We start from the raw sequence: 23,875 nt of genomic DNA on the forward strand, positions 1-23,875 counted from the left end.
TTTTATACATATTTTTGTAATTTTTTATTTAGTTTTAAATTTTTATTGTTTATCTTTTTAATTTATATATATATTTTTAAATATTTATTGTATTTAATTTGGAGAGAATACTAATGTTGTGATTAATAATTAAAATCAAGATTCAATTATTTCAAAAAAATTAATTTTAATTTAATTTTATAACTATTAATATAAATTTTTTATACTAATATTAAATTATATATATATATAGAGAGAGATTATTTTTAAATAACAAACATGAAAATTAATTATTTTTATTTGTGCAACAAATTTAATACATAATTAAATATAAAAGTATGTACATTAAATTTTTTCAAGTTTTAGATAATAAATATTAAAATTAATTATTATTAAAAAAATAAACTCTTTTATATGAAAATAATAATTAAAAAATTTATTATTTAATTTTTTTATCTACAGATACTCTAGTCTTCTTAGCCAATAGAACTTTTGTTTCTTGCAATCTTTTTACAAAAGTAGTTTGATTCTATAAATTTTTTCTGTTATAATATATAATGTCAGAACAAAATTGACATAATTTTAAAAAATTTATATTTTCATAATATTATTAAAATAAACTAATAAATTTATCTAATAAAATAAAAAATAAAAACTAATTTAATAATTAAAATTTATTGAGAATTAAAATATTTAACTTAATAATGTTACCTAAATAATTCTCTTTAATAATTGAAGAAAAATAAGATAAAAGAATGTTTAATTGAAAATATAAATATACGTTACATACTTTCATTTCTTAATTTTTTTCATAACCATATCATATATTTATCCATTTCAGTTGTCTATAACATTATCTTTTAAATATATGTATGATAAGATAAAAGCAAAATAAAATATAAATTTGATGAGCAAATAAAATCAAGAAGTGTGACGCTGGTGATAATAAAATTTGTGTGGCAGACTTTTTGGCATGTGCTGGTACCCCACAGACATAAATGAGTTCTGTACCTTCCCATGAAACATCACCTCTCTCTCTTTTTTTTTTTTTTCATTTTCGCTATTTTAACGTAATAAACAAATCAATAAACCATTTAATTAATAGACTTAAACATCACGATTAACCCATTTAACTAATTAAAATAATGCATTTCGTGTATAATTTTCCTTTCAGTTTTTGGGTGCATGCTAAGTTGCTAACTGTGCTAAGATTACTTATCTTATTTTCTATTAAAATATCCCAAGATATCATTTAAGCCAACATAGTGACAAACTTATTGCTCACCCTAATGTGACAAGAAAAATTAAATAAAATATCTTACTTATTATAAAATTTTCAGTGTCCCTTGCATGCACTCGTTTTCAACGCTCATTGCCAAAAAATCAAATGAAAAACTCAGTTTTCAGTTTAATATTTTTTTAGATAAGGAGAAAAATACATAATATCCTTTCCCTGTCAATGTGCATACCAAGAAATAAAAAAGAGCGTGTATTTATTTATTTTTTTTAATTTTTATATGTATTTTTTGTTTTTGAATATATAAAAAAGTTTTAGCCGTGTAAACTGATTCTGAACGGCTTCATATGTGTCCACAATAAATCATACGTGTCGTGGAGGACGCGGTTCTATGTTCTAACGTCTAAAGGGATAAATTTGACTTTTCCTGTCTTTTTTATCTTATTTCTTTGCATTTTCTTTCACATATAGTATTGTAGTGAGACCTTTTATTGAGCCATTTCAGATGCATCCAAGCCGAAAGCATCGATATTATATTAACATTATATTATATCGTAATATCATTTATTCCATCATTATAAATTAGTTCTAAACTAAAAAATTAGTTAAATAATGTAATAAAATAATAATCTTAAATCACCTTTAGTCATATAACATCTAATTAATCCACCCTAAAACCCATAAAATATATAACTTAACCAATAAGATAGCTTGTTCTAGTAAGTAAACTCTTCTTTTGACTTATATGTCTTGCTTGCTACATTGAATTAGCAAAGTGAATTGTATAAACTGAATTTTTTCTGTATTAATTATAATATAAAAAAATTAATTTAGATTGGCCGAATAATTAATTTATTTCTCTGTTTAAACAAGTATCATGTGTTTGAATTTATCCCGTCTTATATATCTAACAATTTATTAGCCAATAATAAACTTTTAAATAGAGTTTAAAATTGTGACGAATTAGTCTTTAACCTATCAGACTAAAAAATATTATAAACAAACAAAATTTATAATATAAAAAATTATTAGAATTTTCTCTTACATTAATTAATGTACTAATCAAATAATAAATTATTAATAAATATTTATAACAAAATCACTTTAGAATATATGATGTAAATTAATTAAAAAGAATAAATTATTCTATTTATTTTTAAAACATCTAGTAATGTATAGAATCTGCATAGCTATCTATAAGTTTGACTATTCTATATATATAGTTACCCGTTATTACTTGTGGATCACAGGATCAGATTTCCTGACTCATTACCTGATTTTTTATTAAAAATTTAGGAGTTAAATTATTTACACTCATCTAAACTTTATCGACATAATTAAATAAATAAAAATATTATTTATACGTCAAAATTAATCATTAAAATTAATTATTATATATTTATATATAAATATATATAATTTAATTTATTTTTAATATTTTATATTTTAATATATATTATATTTTAATAATGTTCATAATCTATATATAATTAAATAATGAAAACCAACGTGTAGTTGACAAAGATAATTAATATTTTGATACATTATCTAAAATTATTTTACATATATATGTAATTATACGAAAATATATTAATAAACCGAATTATTTTTTATATTAATTATATAAATAATTATTTAAAAAAATAAATATAATTAAATAATTATATAAAATATTTTATATTATTAATACATCAGAATTAAACTAATAATAACAAAAATAACAACAATAATAATAATAATAGTATAAAGTAGGACTCCAAGTTGTTCCTTGTGTCTATAAATAGAGATGGAAGGTATCATTGGTACCATTTCTGAGTTTCAGTTTCTCACAAAATCTCTATAAAGAAGAAGCAGCTTTCATCACATCATTTCTTCTTTTACTTCTTCTTCTTCTTCTTGTCATCATCCCTCACGGTTGTCGATTCCTGCTTTTTTTTTTTTTTTTACCTTTTACTCTTTTTTTCAACAACCCAATTCCCAAAACATAAACTTTTTTGGTCTCTTTCACGCAATCTTCACTTGCACAAGGTTGCTTTCAAAGCTTCAAACTTCAAATCTCCATTTTTGTGTCACAACAGTTTCCCCTGTTTTCCTCAGGTGAGTTTCCCCATAAAAAAACTCTATGGTACTCTCTTTTTTTTTTGTCCTCCTTTGAATTTTCAATAATCAGTTCAAGGGTCATACAATTATGCTATTTTCTCTCAATTGGGTCCTCAAACTTTGAATCTTTTTTCTGATTTTTATCGTGCATGCATGGAAACCACTAATAACTTCATCATATCTATCTCTCTGTATTTTTCAGCTTCCCCTGTTTTGAAAAAGAGCTCTCTGTTTTTTCTTCCTTCTTCGCAATCAAGAATGGCCATAAAGACAATCGAATTGTTGAAGGGGTGCGCTTCCCAAGAAGAGATGATGGAAGTTCTTGCAGCTGTGGCTTCCGATTTGGGTGATGTGATCGAAGATTTGAACAACTTGCAGGTGATTCCACTGAAAGGTGCAATGACCAATGAGGTTTTCCAAGTAAATTGGCCAACCAGAAATGGTGGAGGCGGTTTGAGGAAGGTTTTGGTTCGATTGTATGGCGAAGGTGTTGAGGTTTTCTTCAACAGAGATGAAGAAATTCGAACCTTTGAGTGCATCTCAAATCATGGACAGGGTCCAAGGCTTCTTGGAAGGTTCACCTCTGGCAGAGTTGAAGAGTTCATTCATGCTAAGGTTTGTCATAATAATCTTATTTTTTATTATTATTTTTGTTTACTTTTAACCTTTTTTTTTTAATAATTTGTATAACATGTTGGGTGTTGAGATTAATTATGATGCAAAGAATATGATAAGTCAATCATCCAATGACATGTTTTTATTTGGAAGACTTTTATGTTTGTGGAGATTGAGTCTACTAATAATTTTTAGAATAATTATCCATCTTAGTGTTTGAGATTTTTAAAATTAAACACTTTAATCTTTTAATTTTAAAATACATAAAATAGTACAAAACAGGATAAAACAATATAGTCGAATTAATATAGTCGAATTTGATTTGAAAAGTGAACAAAAAGTTTAAAAAATATTAAAATAATTTCTGAAGTAACAACAACAATAAAGTCTTATCCTACTTGGTAGTTAAAATAATTTCAAAAACAATTTTAAAAATTTTAAAATAGTTATTTTAATGATTAAACTAATTAAATTAGAGGAGAGTCTATTGTCTAATAGAAATAAATATTTCTGGATAATTATTCTAATTTTTATTGATGTAAGAATAATTCATTATTTAATATTTATATAACTTTTTTATATTTGCAAAGTCATAGTAGGGTATCAGCATCCTTAGAAAATAAAAAGTATAGTGAATGAGGTTTAGATTGATGGTTATATTTGAGTTTTGAGCTAAGTCAGTCATACAAGTTGGAGTTAATTTATGTTTTCTTTCGAACTTTATCCTTGGAAATTTTGCTAAAGATATTGGGGAATTGCTGAAAAGTTGGAGAAAGTTTGACTTTATATTCTGCACTAGAAAACATGATCACTCTTTTCAGGGGTGATATTTGATGGTTGGACATCTTTCCAATGATGATACTCTCCTGAATAGAAATTATATTTCCACAATTTTAATATTAAAAAAATATATTATAATATTAATAATATTTCAATTAAACAGTGTCTTTAGGTGGAAAAAAACATCCATACCCAAAAGAAATCAAACATGTCCACACACAGCCTAATTTTTACTTTTTAATAAATTCCTTTTTGAAGGGGTATAGAAAACATTGAAAATATCAAGATATTATTATAAGTTTCATATATACCCTTAAAAAATTAAATGCATAAATTTGGTTGCAACTTGCAATAATTATTATAATCTAATGTTTGTGCTTTGAAGAACATATGCTCATTTTCAAAGTTAATGGGAATTACTAGTCCATTTTACTTTATTCTGTAGTAGTCAAATAGCTTTTAATTTTGTTCTGAATTCGCCATTTTCTGACTTTATTCCCATTTTCCTTTTAGCAAAGAATGGTTAGTATTGCCTATTAATTGTTTTTGGTTCAATAATTTTGAAGCATCTTGAAGATATTAAATTGAATGCTTGACCCAAAAGAAGATATTTAATTGGATGGTGCTGAATCACTAGAATGAGATCAGATTCTCAAGCTGATTCTTTTTTTTTTCTTTCTTTTTTTTTTTTAGCAAAGGTGCCTCTTTTTTTCTTATTCTTATTCCTTCCCTGATTGATTGATATTTCTGTTTGTGGTATTATACTAATTACTAAACCAATTTGCTTACATGAATTGAAGGGTATCTTAAAAGTGTTGAGCAAATATGGAATTATCAGACTTGGAAGTCTTTTTGATTTGGTGTCTATTTCATTCATATTCATTTATACTATAATATTAGATTATCAAAGCAATTAAGTAATTTAGGAACTAAGGTTTCCATTTATACTTCCTTCAAAATATGCAAATGAATGTAATAGTATCTCCCTTTGAACTAGGCACTTCATTCCTCTATTTGAGTTCCAGAAGTGAATACAAACTATATTGAGTAATGCTAAGTAGACAAAAAAAAAACAGTAATAAGGTAAGTTATGACCGTTTTTGGCTGATTTTCTTTGGTTACCAGACATTTCGGATATTTCTATATGATTAGTCCTTTTCATTAGCTGTTGATGACGCTTTGAATTCGCAGTGGATTGAAATTGATTCATCAAGTCTTTCTAGAAGTAAAAAAGAATATGTATAATTTGATTAAAAAAAGCAATATCATTTGCATTTGTAGCATAAGTATTGTGTATAATCTGCTGTTTTTCTTCTCCTTCTAGACTCTCTCAGCTGCCGACCTCCGGAACCCGGAAATATCTCCTTTGATAGCCTCTAAGATGAGAGAGTTCCATTCGCTTCACATGCCGGGTCCTAAGAAGATTCAGCTATGGCAGAGACTAAGGTAAACATGGATTTCTGAAGTTAAGGTGTTAGAATTATTATAGCTATGCATAATCAAAATTCTAAAATGTTCTCCCCTATGTTGTTATTACCAGGAATTGGCTTAGTCAAGCCAAGAGTTTGTGCTCTGCTAAGGATATCAAAAACTTTGGTTTGGACAAACTAGATGAGGAAATAAATAAGCTTGAGAAGAAGTTATGTGAAGGATATCAAGAGATTGGTTTCTGTCACAATGACCTTCAATATGGTAACATAATGATGGAAATAGAGACAAGGGCAATAACTATCATTGTAAGTTATCTTCAAATTTCTCTTCTTTTTTTCCCCATTTCTTATGTTATTTATATGATTTGAACTTGGTATTAATCTTTACTTATTTTCCATGTTATATAGGATTATGAATATGCAAGTTACAATCCTGTTGCTTATGATTTGGCGAATCATTTCTGCGAAATGGCGGCCGATTACCACACAGACACCCCTCATGTTCTGGACTACAGTAAATATCCTGGTAGGTTTTTAGATTAGATTGTGTCAAGTTTGTTCTTGAGTTATTATTATGAATTCTAGCAAGATTTTTGCTGATACAATTTCGACATTTTTATCACAGGACTAGAGGAGCGCCAACGCTTTATTCGAGTCTATCTGAATTCAGAAGGTTCATCCACCAACCTATTCTTTCTGTCAAAAGAATCAATACTAGCAATTAGAATTCCAAAGTTATCAGAACTTGAACATGTTTCTAAAATTTGTTTTGTGAATCTTTGTTCACAGGAAAGAAGCCAAGCAAAACTAAAGTGGAGCAACTACTCAACACTACAGAGAAATACACTCTTGCAAACCATCTATTCTGGGGTTTGTGGGGGCTCATTTCTGTAAGTTTTTCCAAAACTAAATCTTAAATTTTTGTGTGTGCTAATTATGATTTATGCCTATTATTGATTTATGTTTGGATTCATGTTTTGTTTTGCAGAGTTATGTTAATAAAATTGACTTTGACTACAAAGAATATGCAAGGCAGAGGTTTCAGCAATATTGGTTGACAAAGCCTGCTTTGTTGGATTCAGAAGGCAATGTTTCTGAAGATGAAATTGTGGCATCCTTCATATAATTACCTTCTTAGCCAAGTTAATCTTAATTAGTAGTATTTATTCAATAACAACCTCTAATGGCATGATCATATGCAGTGTTATATTTGTAAATAATATAATCACTGACAATGTGTGATGAATTTTTGTCATTTTTTTTTCTGTTTTTACTAATATAGTTGCTTATCAATGATCAATCCCTCTCTCTGGGGATTGAGATGGTGAATGAAATTGAGAATTACTAGTTATGTTATTTGCAATATCTTGTTAATCTTCTAGCTCTGACATAGTAAAGTAAGAACTAAACTGATGTTATGATTGGAAAAATTTAAATAAGGATGGGATTGTATACAATAGTTTTAAATATAAAAAGGTTTAATTAGTTTTGCGAAAATTTTAATTAAGTTTTTGTACCTTTTTTTTTTAATTGAGTTCTTCCACCAAATTTTTTTTTAAGCGAAAGTATGAGGAACTAATTGAATATTTGTACAATGTGTATAATAGAAGTTTATGGAGTATTAGAGATATAATTATTAGTGTTATATTTTCTTATCAGCTGAAGTTTTTGGGATGAGTGATATCATGACATGGTATTAGAGTGCTAGATCTGAAAAGTTAAGAGTTCGATCCTTGGTAAATATTCGGATGGTTATTCTAGATAGTATGGGAGATGTTCATTGTACACATTGTACAAATAGTCCATTACTGATAAGAGAGATCTAATTGAAAAAAAAAAAATTGGTGCATGGATCCAATTAAAAGGATCTAATTAAAAATTTTACAAAATTACAGAATAATTAAACCATATAAAAAATACAACAGTATTGTGAATTGCTTATTCCAATCTGATCAATTTGCTCAAAAATTGTTTACATCTATAAAATTATTTTTTAAAATTTAAATAAGTATGAGATTGTAATAAATAATTATGGCAATTATTTTATTTCACTATTATATATATATATATATATATATATAATTGTTGTCTAAATAACTACTATTGCCTTAGAGAAGCTAAAATAGGATAATTGAAGCATAGATCACTTATAGATTTGATCAAAATTAATTATGCTAACATTAGAATTCAAAAATCAAGTCGGTTTGTTGAATTGGGGAATACTATGAAAAAAAAAAAAACTTTTAAGCATCACAATTCGCTTAAAATGTTCTTTGAATAGTTACACGTATAAGATGCTACTTTTTTCAATTATTCATTTTTCTAGAGAAAATTAAAATCTCATAAAAAGCGAAAGAGCTTTTTTCTTGAATCAAGATGCAATATATTAAGATGAAATCCAAGGTTCTTCAAGAATAGTGTTATAGGATTCAGCAATTGCATGTGTTGTATGTACCATTATTCTTAGCCATAAGTCTCTCTCTCTTTTTTTTAACGCCAATTCTCAAGTAAATTACCATGGACTAGACTTAATATAAACTTAAAAAATATTCCTTAGTGTCATTATATGGAATATTCTTCGCTTAATTTAATTTGTTTCTCCTCCTTACACCGAGAGCTACAAGTATAAATACCAATATATAAACAAACAAAATAATAACTTCTTATTGTACAAAAATAATATTGTTATAGGATAGTTTATTATTTTGGTTAGCCTTGCCTACCTCTTAAATTTGACGAAGGGTTTTGCTATGCTGCTTAACGTTTTTTTTTTCTATTATTTGTGAATTATGTTCATAACAAAAAAAAAACCGTTGTATGTCAGTTTACACGGAATTTATTATTGTAAATATATATGTAATAACATAAATAATAAAATTAAGTTGGATTAGTTTAGTGGTTAAGTCATTAGTCCACTTAAATAAGTGTCGGATTTGAATCCTATCTTGTGCATGCACAAACCCATTGACCAGTAAACCTTTAAATAAAGCTCCGATCTGTGATAAATTATTCCTTGACCTGTCATATTGGGGAATACCATGAGAAACAAAAACAATAATAAATAATAATATATTACAGCAATAATTTTTTAATCATTCAATTATTTCTCTCAATGCCGAATATTAAATTAATATTTTTCATAATTCTAAAACTATTTTTCATGTAAATATAAACATAGTTGTGATTTGTGAACGAGTAAAGTTCTAAAATTTAGAAGTTTTATTATACAAATTGGAATAATGGTACAATTAAAGTGAGGTTATAACTCATTATAAGAAAAAGATCACAGGTCTTAAAATTACGGAGATGGGCTAAATTTTAAGGTTAATGAGTTATAAGTTGTTTAGTTGGGACAACATAAAAAGTCTTTATTGCAGCCGAGGCCTTGCACCAATAGCAGCATCATCTGTTTCGCTGGGAGTTGTATTCGGGTTCGAATCCTCAGTGAGGATTATAGAATCTATGTTAGTAGTGTACTCATGTAGTGTGTGTGAGTGTGTAATGCATGAATATAATAGTCTAAGATTGGGGTTTGTCTAATCCACTTGACAAAAAAAAAAAGTCTTTGTTAGGTTCACGTTAGAGTGACAACATTAAGTGTCATGCTATAGATGACTTGTTCAATGACTAATTTGTCCCTAATATACAAACACAATATGGTGTCATTGAATTTTAGGATTTTAATTTATTTATAATATATATTTTATATAAATAATTAATTTAATATGTTAGAGAATCATTAGAGAATCGTTAGAATCATTTTAGATCAGTTAGTATTTTTTATATTTATATAACATATTTGTATATTAATTGTAGAATTTTATGCTTTATTATTTTGATTCTTCTGGCACCAATATATACTCCTTGTACATTGTACTTTTGATAAACCTGAATAATACACAAAATACTTTTTACAAATTTCTCTCTTATTTATAACATGGTATCAAGAATTTAGGTTTTTTTTTCAGCAACAATTGATTTCTAGTCCCCTATTTGGTCTCCTCTGGCAGGATTTTGTGCTCAATTTTTTACTCCTTCCTGACGTTTTGGTTTGTCACTGCTGCTACCCTCGCTTTCTCCTCGTTGCAAAATCTGAAAAAAGTATTTTATATATTATTCAGGTTTATCAAAAATACAATATACAAAGGTATATATAGGTGCCAGAATAATCAAAATAATAAAAATATAAAATCTTACAATTAATATATAGATATGCTATATAAATATAAACGATATTTACTAATTTAAAATTATTCTAATAATTCTCTAATATTATTAAATTAATTATTTATATAAAATATATATTAAAAATAAATTAAATAATATATATTTATACACAAATAAATAGACAATAGTTTTTTATTTGCACGAAATATTTTAATTTTTGGTAACTTACATGGACATACTTGGCATAAAGATTCTCGACGCATTTCCTGAATCTTTTGGGATCAGTGGGTTCGAGCAAATGACATTCGGAAACACAACAGCTCATAATGCATGTTTGCCTCTTTTCGTGACTATATGAATACTGTTGCCTGCATTGCTCGATACAATTGTTCAACTTAGATGCAATATAATAAGATGAAATCCAACTGTTATAGGATTCACCAATCACTGAAAAAACAACTATTCCGATTGCCAATATTGCAATTGCATGTCTCATACCACTCATACCATTATTCTTACCCATTTGTCTCTCTTTTTTTTATATGCCAATTCTCTCTCAACTTTACCATAGATAGATCTGGCTTTATATAAACTTAAAATATTCCTTAATTCCATTATATGGAATATTATTCTTCGCTTAATTTAATTCGTGTCTCCTCCTTATACCAAGAGTTACAAGTATACATACCAATATATAAACAAAAAGTTTAATTATTTTTAGTAAAAATTTTTAATTAGTTTTTATATCTTAGATTTTATAATTAAGTTCTTGTCATGACAAAAATATTGAAATTAACGAAATATTCTATTAAATAAAATAAATATACACAATACTTGATTAAATATTCTGTATAGTTTAACAGAATATTTTGTTAGTTCTAATATTTTTATCATGATAGATACTTAAATAAAAATAAATAAATATAAAAATCTAACTACAAATTTAAATCGAGAGAATAAGTAAACAAAATAATAACTTCTCATGGTACAAAAATAATAATGTTGTTAATTATACGATAGTTTATTATTTTGGTTAGCCTTGCCTACCTCTTGAATTTGACGAATTCATGAAAATAAAACGCCATGATATAATAATGCTAGTTGAGTTTTTCATAAAAAGTTATTATATGATATAATGGTATTAATCAACAATGACTAAATATAGGTTGAAAGAATTAAAACAAAAGGTAGTTGTCCAAACATAATAACATTACAACAAAAAATCTAACATGGATGCAGAGTGCTCTGATCTGTGCAATAATATTATGTTATCCTTTAAAAAGATAAAGTTATTTCTCTCCTACTAAAAAATATCTTTCCACATAATCTACACACATTTAACTTTTGATCTCATTTTTTTATGTATTAGCCAAATATATGAACCTTTAATCACAATATATTACTAAAAAATTATATGGGAATTGTTTTATACCATTTACTTCATTTGATTGATGTTAACTTCTATTGTCTTATGTATATAGAATTAAAGTATTGATACTTAAACATAATTGAAACCAATGATAAAAAATTAAACCAAAAATAATGATATAATCAAGCATAAATTATCATCATTATGAATAGCTTCTATATTTGATTAACTAAATTTTTTCTCCATCCGTCAAATAATTTATTTAAGGGTAAAGTGTTCTTCTGGCCAATATTTTTTTAATGTTTTTAGATGTATTTATTTTTAAGAATTTTTTTAATTTTATCTATTCTCTTATATTTTTTAAGCGTCAATCATTTGTCATTTTTTTTCTGTATTTATTCTTATCCCATCCAAAAACTTAAGGGTAATAATATAGTGTTAATTTTTTAAAATTATTATTAAATAAATTGGATGATGAGATTTGTTGAGGGATGAAAAATAATATGAAATGAGGGTCCGATTTCAGTGTATATAAATTTTTTTCAAACACGACACAAATCCATATAGGGGTGGCAATGGGTAGGGTAGGGTAGGGTTTGAACCCAACCCTAACCCTACCCGCGGGTTGAGCTTTTAACTAACACTCAACCCTACCCTATCCGCGGGTTGAGAAATACCCAACCCTAACCCTACCCGCGCTCAACCTGCGGGTATCCGACCCTACCCGCGGGTTGACAAAAAGAAATATTATAATGACACAAATATCTCAAATATAACACAAGTATCCTTGGTTCAGTGGCTAGGAACCTTTTGCACATGCTTAAGGTCCTTGGTTCAACTCCCATATGTAACATTTTTAAACATATATAAGGTTGGATCGGGTTGGGTACCCGCGGATAGGGTCCATGCTGCCAGGCCTAAATCCATAGGTTCAATTTCAACATTTAAATTTTATAATTCTTTAAAAATAAAATCGGATAAGCACAAAATCAGACCATGCTGCCAGGCCTAAATCCATAGGTTCAATTTCAACATTTAAATTTTATAATTCTTTAAAAATAAAATCGGATAAGCACAAAATCAGATGCACTGCACAAAATGAGAATTTATTATTTTTTATTATTATTTTTAGTCATAAATTTAATTTTTTTTAGTTTAATTATTCAATAATATATTTTATCTTATATTTTTAAATATTATTAACTAACTAATAATTAAAAATAATAAATTTTACTTATTTTTTATTATTTTTTATAAAATAATCGTATTACATAAAATGAATTTGAATTTTTTAATGTAATTTTTCATCATTTATTTTATAAATGAAATAAAAAATAAAAACAAATTATTATAAAAATAATCACATTTTATCTTTTAAAATAAAAATTTAAAATTTAGAGGATACAAATTTTATAAAATACACTTCAAAACTGAACACGTGTGCATTATGAAGTTTTCTTTTTATAATAAACAAATTACTTTGAGCAAGAGGATTGTTACACACTACAACACACAATGGTAGTTCTTATTATAACTGAATCAAACCACAATACAGGCATGACATAGTCAAATCACGCTTCACGCCCATTAGCGTGAATGATAACGCAAAACAAAACACACCAAACACTTTTTTTGGGTTTTTTTTTTTTCTTATTATCTCATCATTTTTATTTTTTTTCCATGGATCTGAGATGCACACCATACACACTTAATTTCACATAACTAAACAAAGCATAATTAACCAAGGATCCCCCACACATTTTATTTATTTAACATAATATGAAACAAAAAGGGAGGGGGAGGTAGCAGCATGTGTATATGTGATTGCTAGGCTAGCCTGCCCTGTCACGGAAGCTCCTAGTCTGTCGCGGCGGCTGAGCATCGCTTTCCTGCAGCTTAACCAGCGTATAAACGCCGGCGCCTGCAAGGGCACCCAGTGTTGGCGCCACCAAGTACAGCCATATGTGTTTGTAATTCCCTGCCGCTACTGCTGGACCCAACGTTCGAACCGGATTCATTGAACCGCCGCTTGTTGGCCTAACCAATTATTCAACACATGCATACACCTTTATTTCTTAATGCTATGAGAAAAAAGAATACCTCAAAAAGATTTTTAAAAATAGACAAAATTAATCTATCTTCTAAGTTTATTACATAAATGTTTGTATCAAGTGGATGCATTGATGAAGTTGACCAAAATTGATTTTTGATAATGATAATGTGATACGTTCACATTCTAAAGTATTTTTGCTCTACTACTTTTGTCAAATTCTTCATCAAGTGAGAAGAATTTGATGTTTCAAGCTAAGAGTTGCTGCATGACTAAAAAAAATAGCAGAAAATCAACACAGTTTTGCATAACAATGGTGGATGGCACTTACAAATAAGAGTGATTTTTTCTTCAATAATGTTCAGTGCCAATAAAAATCAGCTAAAACAGTTTATAATTATTTTATTTAAAATAATTGTATAATTTTAAATATAATAAATATATAATTACGAATATTATAAGTTTAAAATTATAGATACTATGTTATATAAAATAATTTTAAATATTCCCTTATATTGTTATACATACTACAAGTTAGTGCTATCTAATAATTTCACTTAGGAGTTAATTAACTTAACCTACTGACACGTCATCTAACAGAATGGAAAAACGGTTAATTGCCAACTACCACTAGCTCAATCAGTTTCTAACTACTAATAACTGGTTTACAAGCTGACTCATCGTCCCTTAAGCTCCACTTGGTCTAATAACTTCAATAGAACAAAATAAAAGGAAATTTTTTATTTTTCAAATTACGAGAAATATAGGAGTGAACATTTTTAGCTTAAAAAAATAGAGAATTAGTTTAAATGTAAAGTAAAAATCGTAAATTAATGAATGAATCAGAAAGTAAAGAAATGAAAGGTTCCATATGAACGTACCCTGAAATGAGAATGTTGAGCAAAACAGTGGCACCAACAGCTATACCAGCCAACTCTCCAACAGCACGAGTATCAGTGGCAACGGCAGTTACAACAAACATGAGAATGAAAGTGATGATGAATTCAGTGGCAAAGGCCTGGCCAACAGTGATGTTAGAAGGCACGGTGACGCCGCCGGAGAGGTAAGGGTGGTAGACGCCCTTGAGAGCAAAGCAGGCGCAAATGGAGGCAGAGACTTGCGCGGCAATGTAGGCAGGGACATGAGTCCATGGGAAGTGGCGAAACGCGGCGAAGGCGATGGTGAGGGATGGATTGAGGTGGGCGCCGGAGATGTGGCCAATGGAGAGGATTATGAACATGACGGTGAGGCCGGCGCATGCTGCGTTGCCCATTAGAGTCTCTGCTCCGTTGTACTTGTTGTTCACAATGGGTCCTGCTGTTGCTGCAAATATCAGTATGAATGTTCCAACAAACTCTGCTCCAACCTGTTTTGCAATTTTTTATATCTTCATCAATAACACTTCTCATATTATCATCATTTTCTTCAAACATGCATGCTTTATGATCTTCCCATGTCACTCTCTGTTATTACTATTAGACTATATACGAATTTTTAATGATTTAATTACTCTGTTTTTTTTTATAGTTTTACAAAAATTTTAATTAGATTTTTATATATATATTTTTTAATTAGGTCATGTACCAATTTTTTTTAATTAGGTCCTTCTTGTTAATAACTACTTAATTATATAAAAATCTAACTAAAAAAAATTAGTGCAGATATTTAAATAAAAAAAAGTATAAAAATCTAATTAAAAATTTCGTAAAACTATAAAAACTAACAAAATAATTAAACCATTTTTAATTCCTCTACGGTATCTTCATAATCATATTTGGAGGTTCATTTTCCTGGTTTTTTTACATTTTTATTGTTTTGAGTATTCATAATCTATAATGTATCAATACTGATATGAACACAGGACATCACAGATACAAAATACGTAGACATATAAATTTTAAACTTTTAAGTAATTTTTCATAACAAATTTGTCTTCAAGTAAAGTTTTTCTTTTTTTATTTAAAGATCAAATTAGTTTTTAAAAGATTACTCGCTTTTTAATTGATTTTTGAAAATATTTTTTTAATCAAATTTATTTTTTAAAAATTTTAAATTAGTTATATTAGTCTTTTCATCACTTCCATTACTAATATAATAAGTTTATGAAACTAGATCAAATTAAAACCTAATTGAAAAGAAAACTTGAGACATTAAAATTCTTCAATTTGGAGTTGATTCAATCTAATTTTATAAACTTATCATATTAGCTTACAATTAGAACTTAGTTTATAGTGTCACTTAACGTGCTACATCAGCAAATGTTGACACTATTAATAAAAGAAGTGACGAAAAGATTAAAATGATTAACTTAAAATCTTTGAATGACGAATTTAATTAAAAAAATTAAGGACCAATTTAGAGAATGAATCATCTTCCAAGAACGAATTTGACCATTTAGTCTTTTTTTTTTTTTTGTTACTTACCATATATCCCAATTTGAAAGGCCAAATACTAATCAGTTGCGAATAAACTCTATTTAAGGGGTTGCTGTCACTAATTAATGTGTTACTATATTCACAATACAAAATTTAAACTCACAACACTTAGCTAAACAAATAAGTAAATTGACTATTCAATCAATACAAGTTAGTTGTCTTTATATAAAGATAAAAATTAAAAAATATTAAATAATTTAATATATTAAATTAAATTATCATCTAATAATTTTTAATTATAATATTTATATAAAGATATTTTTATATAAATTGTTATCGTATTTTAACTCAATTTAATCAAATTGAAGGGTAAGGCTAAAATCAGCATAAATTTTTAGTTTAATAAATACAATATATTTTAAAAAATTTATTGAAAATTTCAAACATTTTTAGTTGCATATGACCGCCTTCATTGAATTCTTGCTCAGTCCATTAATGGTCTCGTTACTTCAACTTGAGGATAACTTAAAATAAAGAATCAAGAGTATAGTACTATTGAAGTAAAAAAAAAAAGTATTATCTCTTAAACAAAAAAAATATTTATTTATTTAATATCTTAAAAAATATAAAAATCTTTTTTTTGTTTTACTAAAAATTTATTTTTGTATTCTTAACTAACAAGTAATCTAAAATATTTGTTATTAAAACTCATCATATATTATCACTATTTTAACTATTTTTTATATTTAATCTTTAACTATAGTAATTATAAACATGTGCATTTAGTTTGTGTCTTTTATTTATTTTTTATTATATTCTACTTTTAGGATTTTTAATAAAAAATAGTAAAAATAATAAAATTTTATTTTCTGCTTTCATCTCATATTTTTTTATATATAAAACTTAAAAAATATAAAATATTAAAAATAAAATAATAAATAAAAATACAAACCGAATGAACTGTAATTTTTTTCCTTTAATGTTTGCAGGTATTAATCAATGCCCTTTGACTCTTATTGAGAATATAAAAGAGGAAATTACTTACAGAGAAAGTAACTTTTAATGTATTTGATATCTTATCTTTCCCATTAATATTTTTTTTAATTTTTGACAAATATCCTAAGAACAATTTTATTAAAATTCTAAAAATTTAATACAAGGGTTTGGCGGGGGAAATCAACAAAAGAATTCTTGAATCGATTAGCATTTCTGAAAATATATATTTTGTGTTTGAAAATAACTATCCACCCTTAAAATGTTTGTTTCACAAATAATAACTATTTAATTAGCAAATTAATATAATTAATTAAAAATAATTTGACAAATTGATTTTAAATTCGTATAACTTCAATATAATAATACATCTCAATCATTATTATTTAGCAAGTAGTGAAGTCAAAGAGTAGTAAATGTTGGGTCTTGGGTGTGGCGTTATTCAAATCTTATAAACAGGGTGTGGCCGATGAGACCAATGAAAAAAGACCTCGAATTGAAGAATGAGAAGAAGGCTAGTAGCAATTAGCAAACACAAAAAGTCAAAGGATAGAAAATCAGTGCCGACCTAAATGCATAAGAGGTCAAAGGAAAGTGACAACTCAACTCCCCTAAAATTTTTAAAAAAGAAAAAAAAAAGAAAAAGAGAAGCTACTAGTAATAACTAATAAGTCAACGGGTCAATGGCAATACAGTAGTAGATAGTAGCAGCAACTAGCAAGAGACACACAATCGATGAAGATGGGAAAGCTAAAATGCTGAGTTGAATTTTGAATTAAACCACACCAAGGAACAGATAGTCAAGGGAGATGGCTATTCGGCTAAGAAAATCCATCTGCTTTCGAAGAAAAAATATTATTATTATTATTATTAGAATTTTGCTTGTTAGAAATACATTTTTTTTTTCAAACAAACAAAATGACTACTGTTTATGTACTGGTTTATTAGGAGAATCAGGTCTAAAATAATTAAAAGTCCAATTAATAATTTACAAATATAAAAATATCATATTTATATTATCAGTTATGTCCGATTTGATGTGCTTGATTTAGAGGTACACATGATTCGATCCGACTCAATCTCGAATATTTTAAGAGTTAATTTGGTGTGATTTTATCAGATTTAGAGTCAGATAAGGGTCTCAAAAATAGATACAGTCATTATTTCGAGTCGGATTCGGACCATGGTTCGGGTCACCCGAAGTCAGCCCGGTGGCCCAGTTATCATACCCAATTAATATTTTGTGTTATTAGGGATAGACAATGACTATTTTTATGTGGAATTTAAGTATTGTAAAGTTTAATATTTTGTGTTATTAATTATTATAAGACTATAAATTAATGTTTTATGTTTAGAATGGATAATATTGTGTTATTTGTATTGATTTAAATATTTGGTATTATTAGACAATATTAGCAATGACTGTGGTTATGCTTTAGTATTGATTGTGGTTATGCTTTAATTTTGAAAAAGCGTTGGTTCTTGTTATATTTTTCTAAATAAATTTTATCATATTAAATAATGGTTGGAGTCTTGAAAATTTGGATATTTTTACATGCTAGCTTACAAGAAGGTATCAACGTAATGTAATGTTAACGCCAGGTTTTCACCCGATATTATTGTGACCCGAAAGTGTATTGGTTTCATCGGGTTTAGGGCCGGATTCGGGTCTAATAAATAGACCCGGTGTATATTTCAGGTCGGGTATGAATCACATCAAACCCGGTTTTACCTGACTCATGTGCACCTCTAGCTCGCTCTTATTTGTCTGATTTGGTGTGCAAAATTTTAACTGTTCTTATAAATATGCTCATATATTTAAATATGAGATTTTAACAGAAATGGATCCTCTCCAGTTTTTTCAACACTTGAGGAAATGAAGTGTGATCTCTCACCTTTAATTCTATAAGTGTGATAAAAAATAAATATGAGAGAGAGTGTAATAAAGGATTAGATTTAACAATTGACACCATTCAATTTTTTTCTACTTGAGAGGATCCACTCCCGATTTTAACAACTCCAAAATAAAAGGGACTAACCGCCCCACAAAAGAAAAAGAAGTTACAAAGTGATGTGATCCAGTCAATACTTACCCAACCTCATAAATGTTGGATATGATAAGGTAGTTCAGCTCTACTTATTTACTAACTGACTCCTAAAATATCTCCTAATAATTTTTAAGGGAGATCTTAACAACTTCTCTAACAAAAAGAAACGGTTATATACCATCAAAGGTGAAACTACTCTAAAAAATGATTATCGATTCTACTATAAATATATTGAGATCCTCATATATATTCAAGTCCCAATCTACTATAAATCTACTTAAAGTCTTTGTTAACTTAAGCATCAGATACCATTCCTCACAATAAGGGTGGAAACACGCCAGGTCAGGCCAGACTTTACTCTTAGCAAGCCTGGCCTGAAGCCTGTTAAAATGCCTGATACTTTTTTTTATAAAAATAAAAATATTATTTAAAAAATTATTTTTTAATAAAAATATTTATATGTAATATATCGTATTTAATATTTATAAGAACTTTTATTTTTTTAAATTATTTAAAATATACAAAAATATTTATAATAAAATATAATAAATCTAAAATATCTCATAATTTTATTAATAATTATTTATATATTTAATTATGTTTTAACAGGTTCAAGCAGACCTGACAGGCTAACAAGACTTATTAGTGAGTTTGAGCCTGACTTATTAATATATTAAGGTTTTTAAAAGAGTCTGAATCTGTGCCTATTTATAATAGGCCAGACTGCAAGCTGTCTGACCTTGTTTTACTCCTACTCACAAATTGGATATTATTTAAAAAGAAATCTCTACCTCACGTTTAAGTCTAAATCACTGTTTAAAGTAATTTTCGAAATAACTACTATGCAACAAATCAAATGATAAAGATCCAAACTCTAAATAATCTATGAGACTAGGATGATCCATAACTCGTATTGAATTAGATAATCCAAAAGATTATATTCTATGTCAAAAAAAATATTCTCTACAACTTGATTATTAATAGAATGATTGGTGCATGTAGCATAAATAATATTCTTTTCGTTTTTAAATAAGTGTCAATTTTGTTGACATGCTTTTTTATTTTAAGTTGTTGAAATGTGTTAGAGCCAACTGAATTGACCTAGATATATATTTGGGAGTGATTGGCCTAATGTTCGCTCATGTGATAGATGTGTTTTATGAATAGGTAAGTGTGAGTTTTAGATGATTGTATTTCATTTATATTTTCTTGTCCTTTTGTTCCTTTTGGCTATGTTTCTATATAGGCATGAGACAGTAAAAAAGATATATAAAAACATACAATTATGTTTAATAGATGAAATATAAATAAAACTATTGTATTTAAAAATATTAAATTAATATATTTTATGTTTATTCTAATAAGAAAGATAAAGACATTAACAAGAGATATAACTTATTTTTTAATTTTTTTATTATTTTTATTAATTTTTTATAATTATATTTTTTTCAAATTTTTTGAATAAAAATAAAAATAAATTAAACTTTTATAATTTATTATAATTTATCACCAAACAAAATACAATAATACTAATTTTTGTGTCTTATTTTCAGTATCTTGTCTTATCCTATTTATAGAACTAAACACAACTTTATGAGTTTTATGTTCTCATCTATATTTTGGGTGTGTTAGCTGTTAAGACTTGTATATTTTCAAAAAATATGTTAGAATTATAAAAATTGAAAAATAAAATTTTAGAATTTTTTCACTGATAGTAATTAATTTTTTATTAATTATTTTACTAATCTATGCTCTCTCATCTGTTACTTTAGGAGTTTGAGTATAAAAAATAATATTGTTACATTAATTTGCTAAGTAAACACTTATTTGTGGATGAACAAAATTTAGAAAATAGAAAATTATTTAAAAACAAAAGGAGTAATGAGTAATATAAAATAAGGTCTTGGTGCATCCTTGAATAATTTTAAATATATAATAAATACAAAATTTAATAAAAAAAAAAAATTTTAAAATTCTAATGTACTAAGTATATCAATACTATATTAAGAGTAAAAAATCGTTTAAATTTTTTAACTTATATTTTTAAGATATTCTTCAATTAATTTCTATAAAAAATTTATCTAAATAAAAAAGTCAAAATACAAACATTTTAATAAATTTTAAAAGTGAATTCGACATTTATTGGACGCAATGGCTAGCTCTTTTCTTTTGACTGGGATTGATGGATGATGATGATAATGAGTTCATGATGAGAGAGTTATGGATCCACACTCATTTGACTGTGTTTTAAATATATAAAATATATAAATTGACAGGCTTAGGCTACTATTGCTCAATTATACACATTATTCAAGTTATTTTTTAAAAAAGAAAATATAATTTTTTTAATTTATTTATTTTAATACTGCATATTATTAACATGTAAAATATTTTATTTTAATAATCAATTATTAAATTTCGTTTCATATTAAATTAATTGGATATAGTCCTTTTTAATTAAAACTAAAGTGTGGCGTAAAGATAAAGGAATTAGTTATTGTAGCTTATATCTTTTGTTAGTTAAGCAAAAAGCCAAAAATACTTATTAATTGGGACAAAAAGCATATAATAATTTAAATTTGTTTTTTGTAACTTCACTTCTTTTTGTATAACTAATTTAATATATATTTGTAAGACCAAACGTATATTCTATTATTATATTTATAGGGATTAACACTTACATTCGTAAGTATTAATCACATAAAATTATTTGAAAATAAAAAAATGTGGAACTAAAAGCAAAATAACATGACATTCAACACATAAACGAAAAAATACTGATGTTTTTGTATTATTATTATTATTATTATTATTATTATTATTATTTGGACGTTATCATTGTAACAGTAACAAAAACGGTTTACTTTGGCATTCACTACATCACACGCTTCTTCTTTTTTTCTTTTTTTAATTTGATAAAACATGACACATTTATAATAGCATAGTTGGATGATAATTGAAAAAGTTATATTAATAATATATTAAAATAATAGATATTTTCTAATACTTTATAGTACATATTGTGTAAAACTGTTTGCATTATCAATCAATGTTGTAAGACAACTTAATCATATTGTGTAAACATTATTTTTATATTATAGTTTTTGGATTCATGTTTTCTCATCTTAACTTTTCATATAGTTTAGTAATATATTTTTGTTCTCACTAAAAAAAATATATCTTGACATTCGTGTTTTTTCTTTTTGTTAATATACACCGTACCGTACGTTTTAATAAAATTATCCATTTGGATGAAATTATAAAACCACACTATTGATGAAACATTCCCAATCAATATAATTCATAGAAATATATATCCTTAAACCAAAACAATAATCATGATAACAATTTTAACAATAATAATAATGAACAACAATAGTTCTATGCATGTCTGTTCAAGATTAATTGTTCACATGGCTCCAAACACAGACATTTTGCATTATTTTATTAGTCTCCCATTCAAGCACTTCACTTAGAAATTATTGACTAAAAATATTGATTAATATAAATGAAAATTATTAATCTTTGAGATTTTTTAATTTAGTTATTATCATTAGAAATCACTTAATTAAGAGAAAATGCAACAATATATAGAAATTAAGAGAGGTGGAAACTCAGGTGCAGTTGACTTCACGTGAAGTTGATACCTGTAAATGATTTGACTGATTTGACTAAATTTTCGTCTAACGACTCTTAGATATCAACTTTACCATGAAGTCGACTTCACCATAAGTTTTCACCAAATTAAGATTAGTGGGTGATTAGTGAATTAATTACGTACCTTTTGAGCGAGAGACACATTTGGCATTGGAACACCAACAGTGAAATCAGCGATGCAACTATGGCTCTTACTCATGGCAGCTGGCAAACACGTGCCGCACCTTCCCGCCATTGTAAACGACGGTTCGTGTGTCAGCGAGTCCACTCGAAGCGACGTGAACAGCGGCCCTCCCGGAGTATCCGGCGTCGCCGGCATAGACGCCGCTGTTGGCGTCCCGGTCTCCGATTCCGGCATTCTTTTTTTTTGTTCAATACAAGGTAATAAAGAAAGACTTAACTGATAAAAATTATAAGGATTGGATAGAATAGTGGATACACCTAAGGGTTAAACACTACATGATTTTTCAAATTTGGGGATAAAAAAGTAATTTTTTTGGGGTTTTTTTGGAGATGTTAAGGTAGAAAGAGGAAAATATTACATAATTGGTTGGTTTTTATTAAGATTTTTGCTAAGGAATAGAAGGGGAGAAGGGACCCAGGTTGGCGATTACAAAGAGATGATGATTCTATGTAGAAAATGGAACAAGAGACATAGATGATATGAATTTGGTGTTGTTAAGATTGGAATAATGGAATCAAGGGAAAACTTGTTGTGGTGGCTGTGATCCAATTTTGAAGTTTGAGAAAATGGAAAATCAGACGAAAAGGTAGTGAACAAGGTGGAGGAGAGAGCTAAAGGTGGCTTAACAAATGGGGAAATGAAAAGTAGTTGGTCAACGACGAGTGAGGGAGATGGAGGAGAAGCCATGGATTAGTTAATCCCTACTTATATGAGTTTAATTATTTAATATATTAACTTATTTGTATTGGTCGAGTGGTCAACTCACTCGTTCGTTTAAGTAAAGAAATCTGCGACGGCAGACTTTATATTACCAAAATTAAATTATTAAAAATATCGTAAAAATATAAAATATAAAATATTACATAATTTTCCGATTAAAATATGTTTTAT

The 23,875-nt window shown here is 27.0% G+C and overlaps 2 protein-coding genes across 2 annotated transcripts; one reads left to right on the forward strand and one right to left on the reverse strand.

Annotated features, from left to right (window-relative positions):
* The first annotated feature begins 3,028 nt into the window (after window positions 1-3,028).
* On the forward strand, window positions 3,029-7,497 carry LOC130950622 (probable choline kinase 1). The gene is made up of 8 exons (XM_057879174.1): window positions 3,029-3,313; window positions 3,519-3,931; window positions 6,036-6,157; window positions 6,252-6,447; window positions 6,550-6,667; window positions 6,767-6,814; window positions 6,931-7,031; window positions 7,130-7,497. Exons 2-8 carry the CDS (start codon window positions 3,575-3,577, stop codon window positions 7,265-7,267), a joined length of 1,080 nt encoding a protein of 359 aa, XP_057735157.1. The 5' UTR covers window positions 3,029-3,313; window positions 3,519-3,574; the 3' UTR covers window positions 7,268-7,497.
* Window positions 7,498-13,156: 5,659 nt separating this feature from the next.
* LOC130951267 (probable aquaporin NIP5-1) lies at window positions 13,157-23,646 on the reverse strand. The gene is made up of 3 exons (XM_057879915.1): window positions 22,925-23,646; window positions 14,609-15,093; window positions 13,157-13,714 (listed from the first exon to the last, which is right to left on the reverse strand). The coding sequence occupies exons 1-3, from the start codon at window positions 23,156-23,158 to the stop codon at window positions 13,510-13,512; spliced, it is 924 nt and encodes a 307-aa protein (XP_057735898.1). The 5' UTR covers window positions 23,159-23,646; the 3' UTR covers window positions 13,157-13,509.
* Window positions 23,647-23,875: the final 229 nt, after the last annotated feature.

Source organism: Arachis stenosperma, chromosome 9, assembly GCF_014773155.1.
Source record: "Arachis stenosperma cultivar V10309 chromosome 9, arast.V10309.gnm1.PFL2, whole genome shotgun sequence".
Classification (NCBI taxonomy): domain Eukaryota; kingdom Viridiplantae; phylum Streptophyta; class Magnoliopsida; order Fabales; family Fabaceae; genus Arachis; species Arachis stenosperma.

Coding starts and splice junctions, on each gene's coding strand:
- LOC130950622 (XM_057879174.1), top strand. CDS start 3,575: ATGGCCATAAAGACAATCGAATTGTTGAAGGGGTGCGCTTCCCAAGAA. Junction 6,668..6,766: donor GGACTACAGTAAATATCCTG/GTAGGTTTTTAG, acceptor TTTTTATCACAG/GACTAGAGGAGCGCCAACGC. Junction 6,815..6,930: donor AGTCTATCTGAATTCAGAAG/GTTCATCCACCA, acceptor CTTTGTTCACAG/GAAAGAAGCCAAGCAAAACT.
- LOC130951267 (XM_057879915.1), bottom strand. CDS start 23,158: ATGCCGGAATCGGAGACCGGGACGCCAACAGCGGCGTCTATGCCGGCG. Junction 15,094..22,924: donor ATGTGTCTCTCGCTCAAAAG/GTACGTAATTAA, acceptor ATTGCAAAACAG/GTTGGAGCAGAGTTTGTTGG. Junction 13,715..14,608: donor CTCAACATTCTCATTTCAGG/GTACGTTCATAT, acceptor ATAATTGGTTAG/GCCAACAAGCGGCGGTTCAA.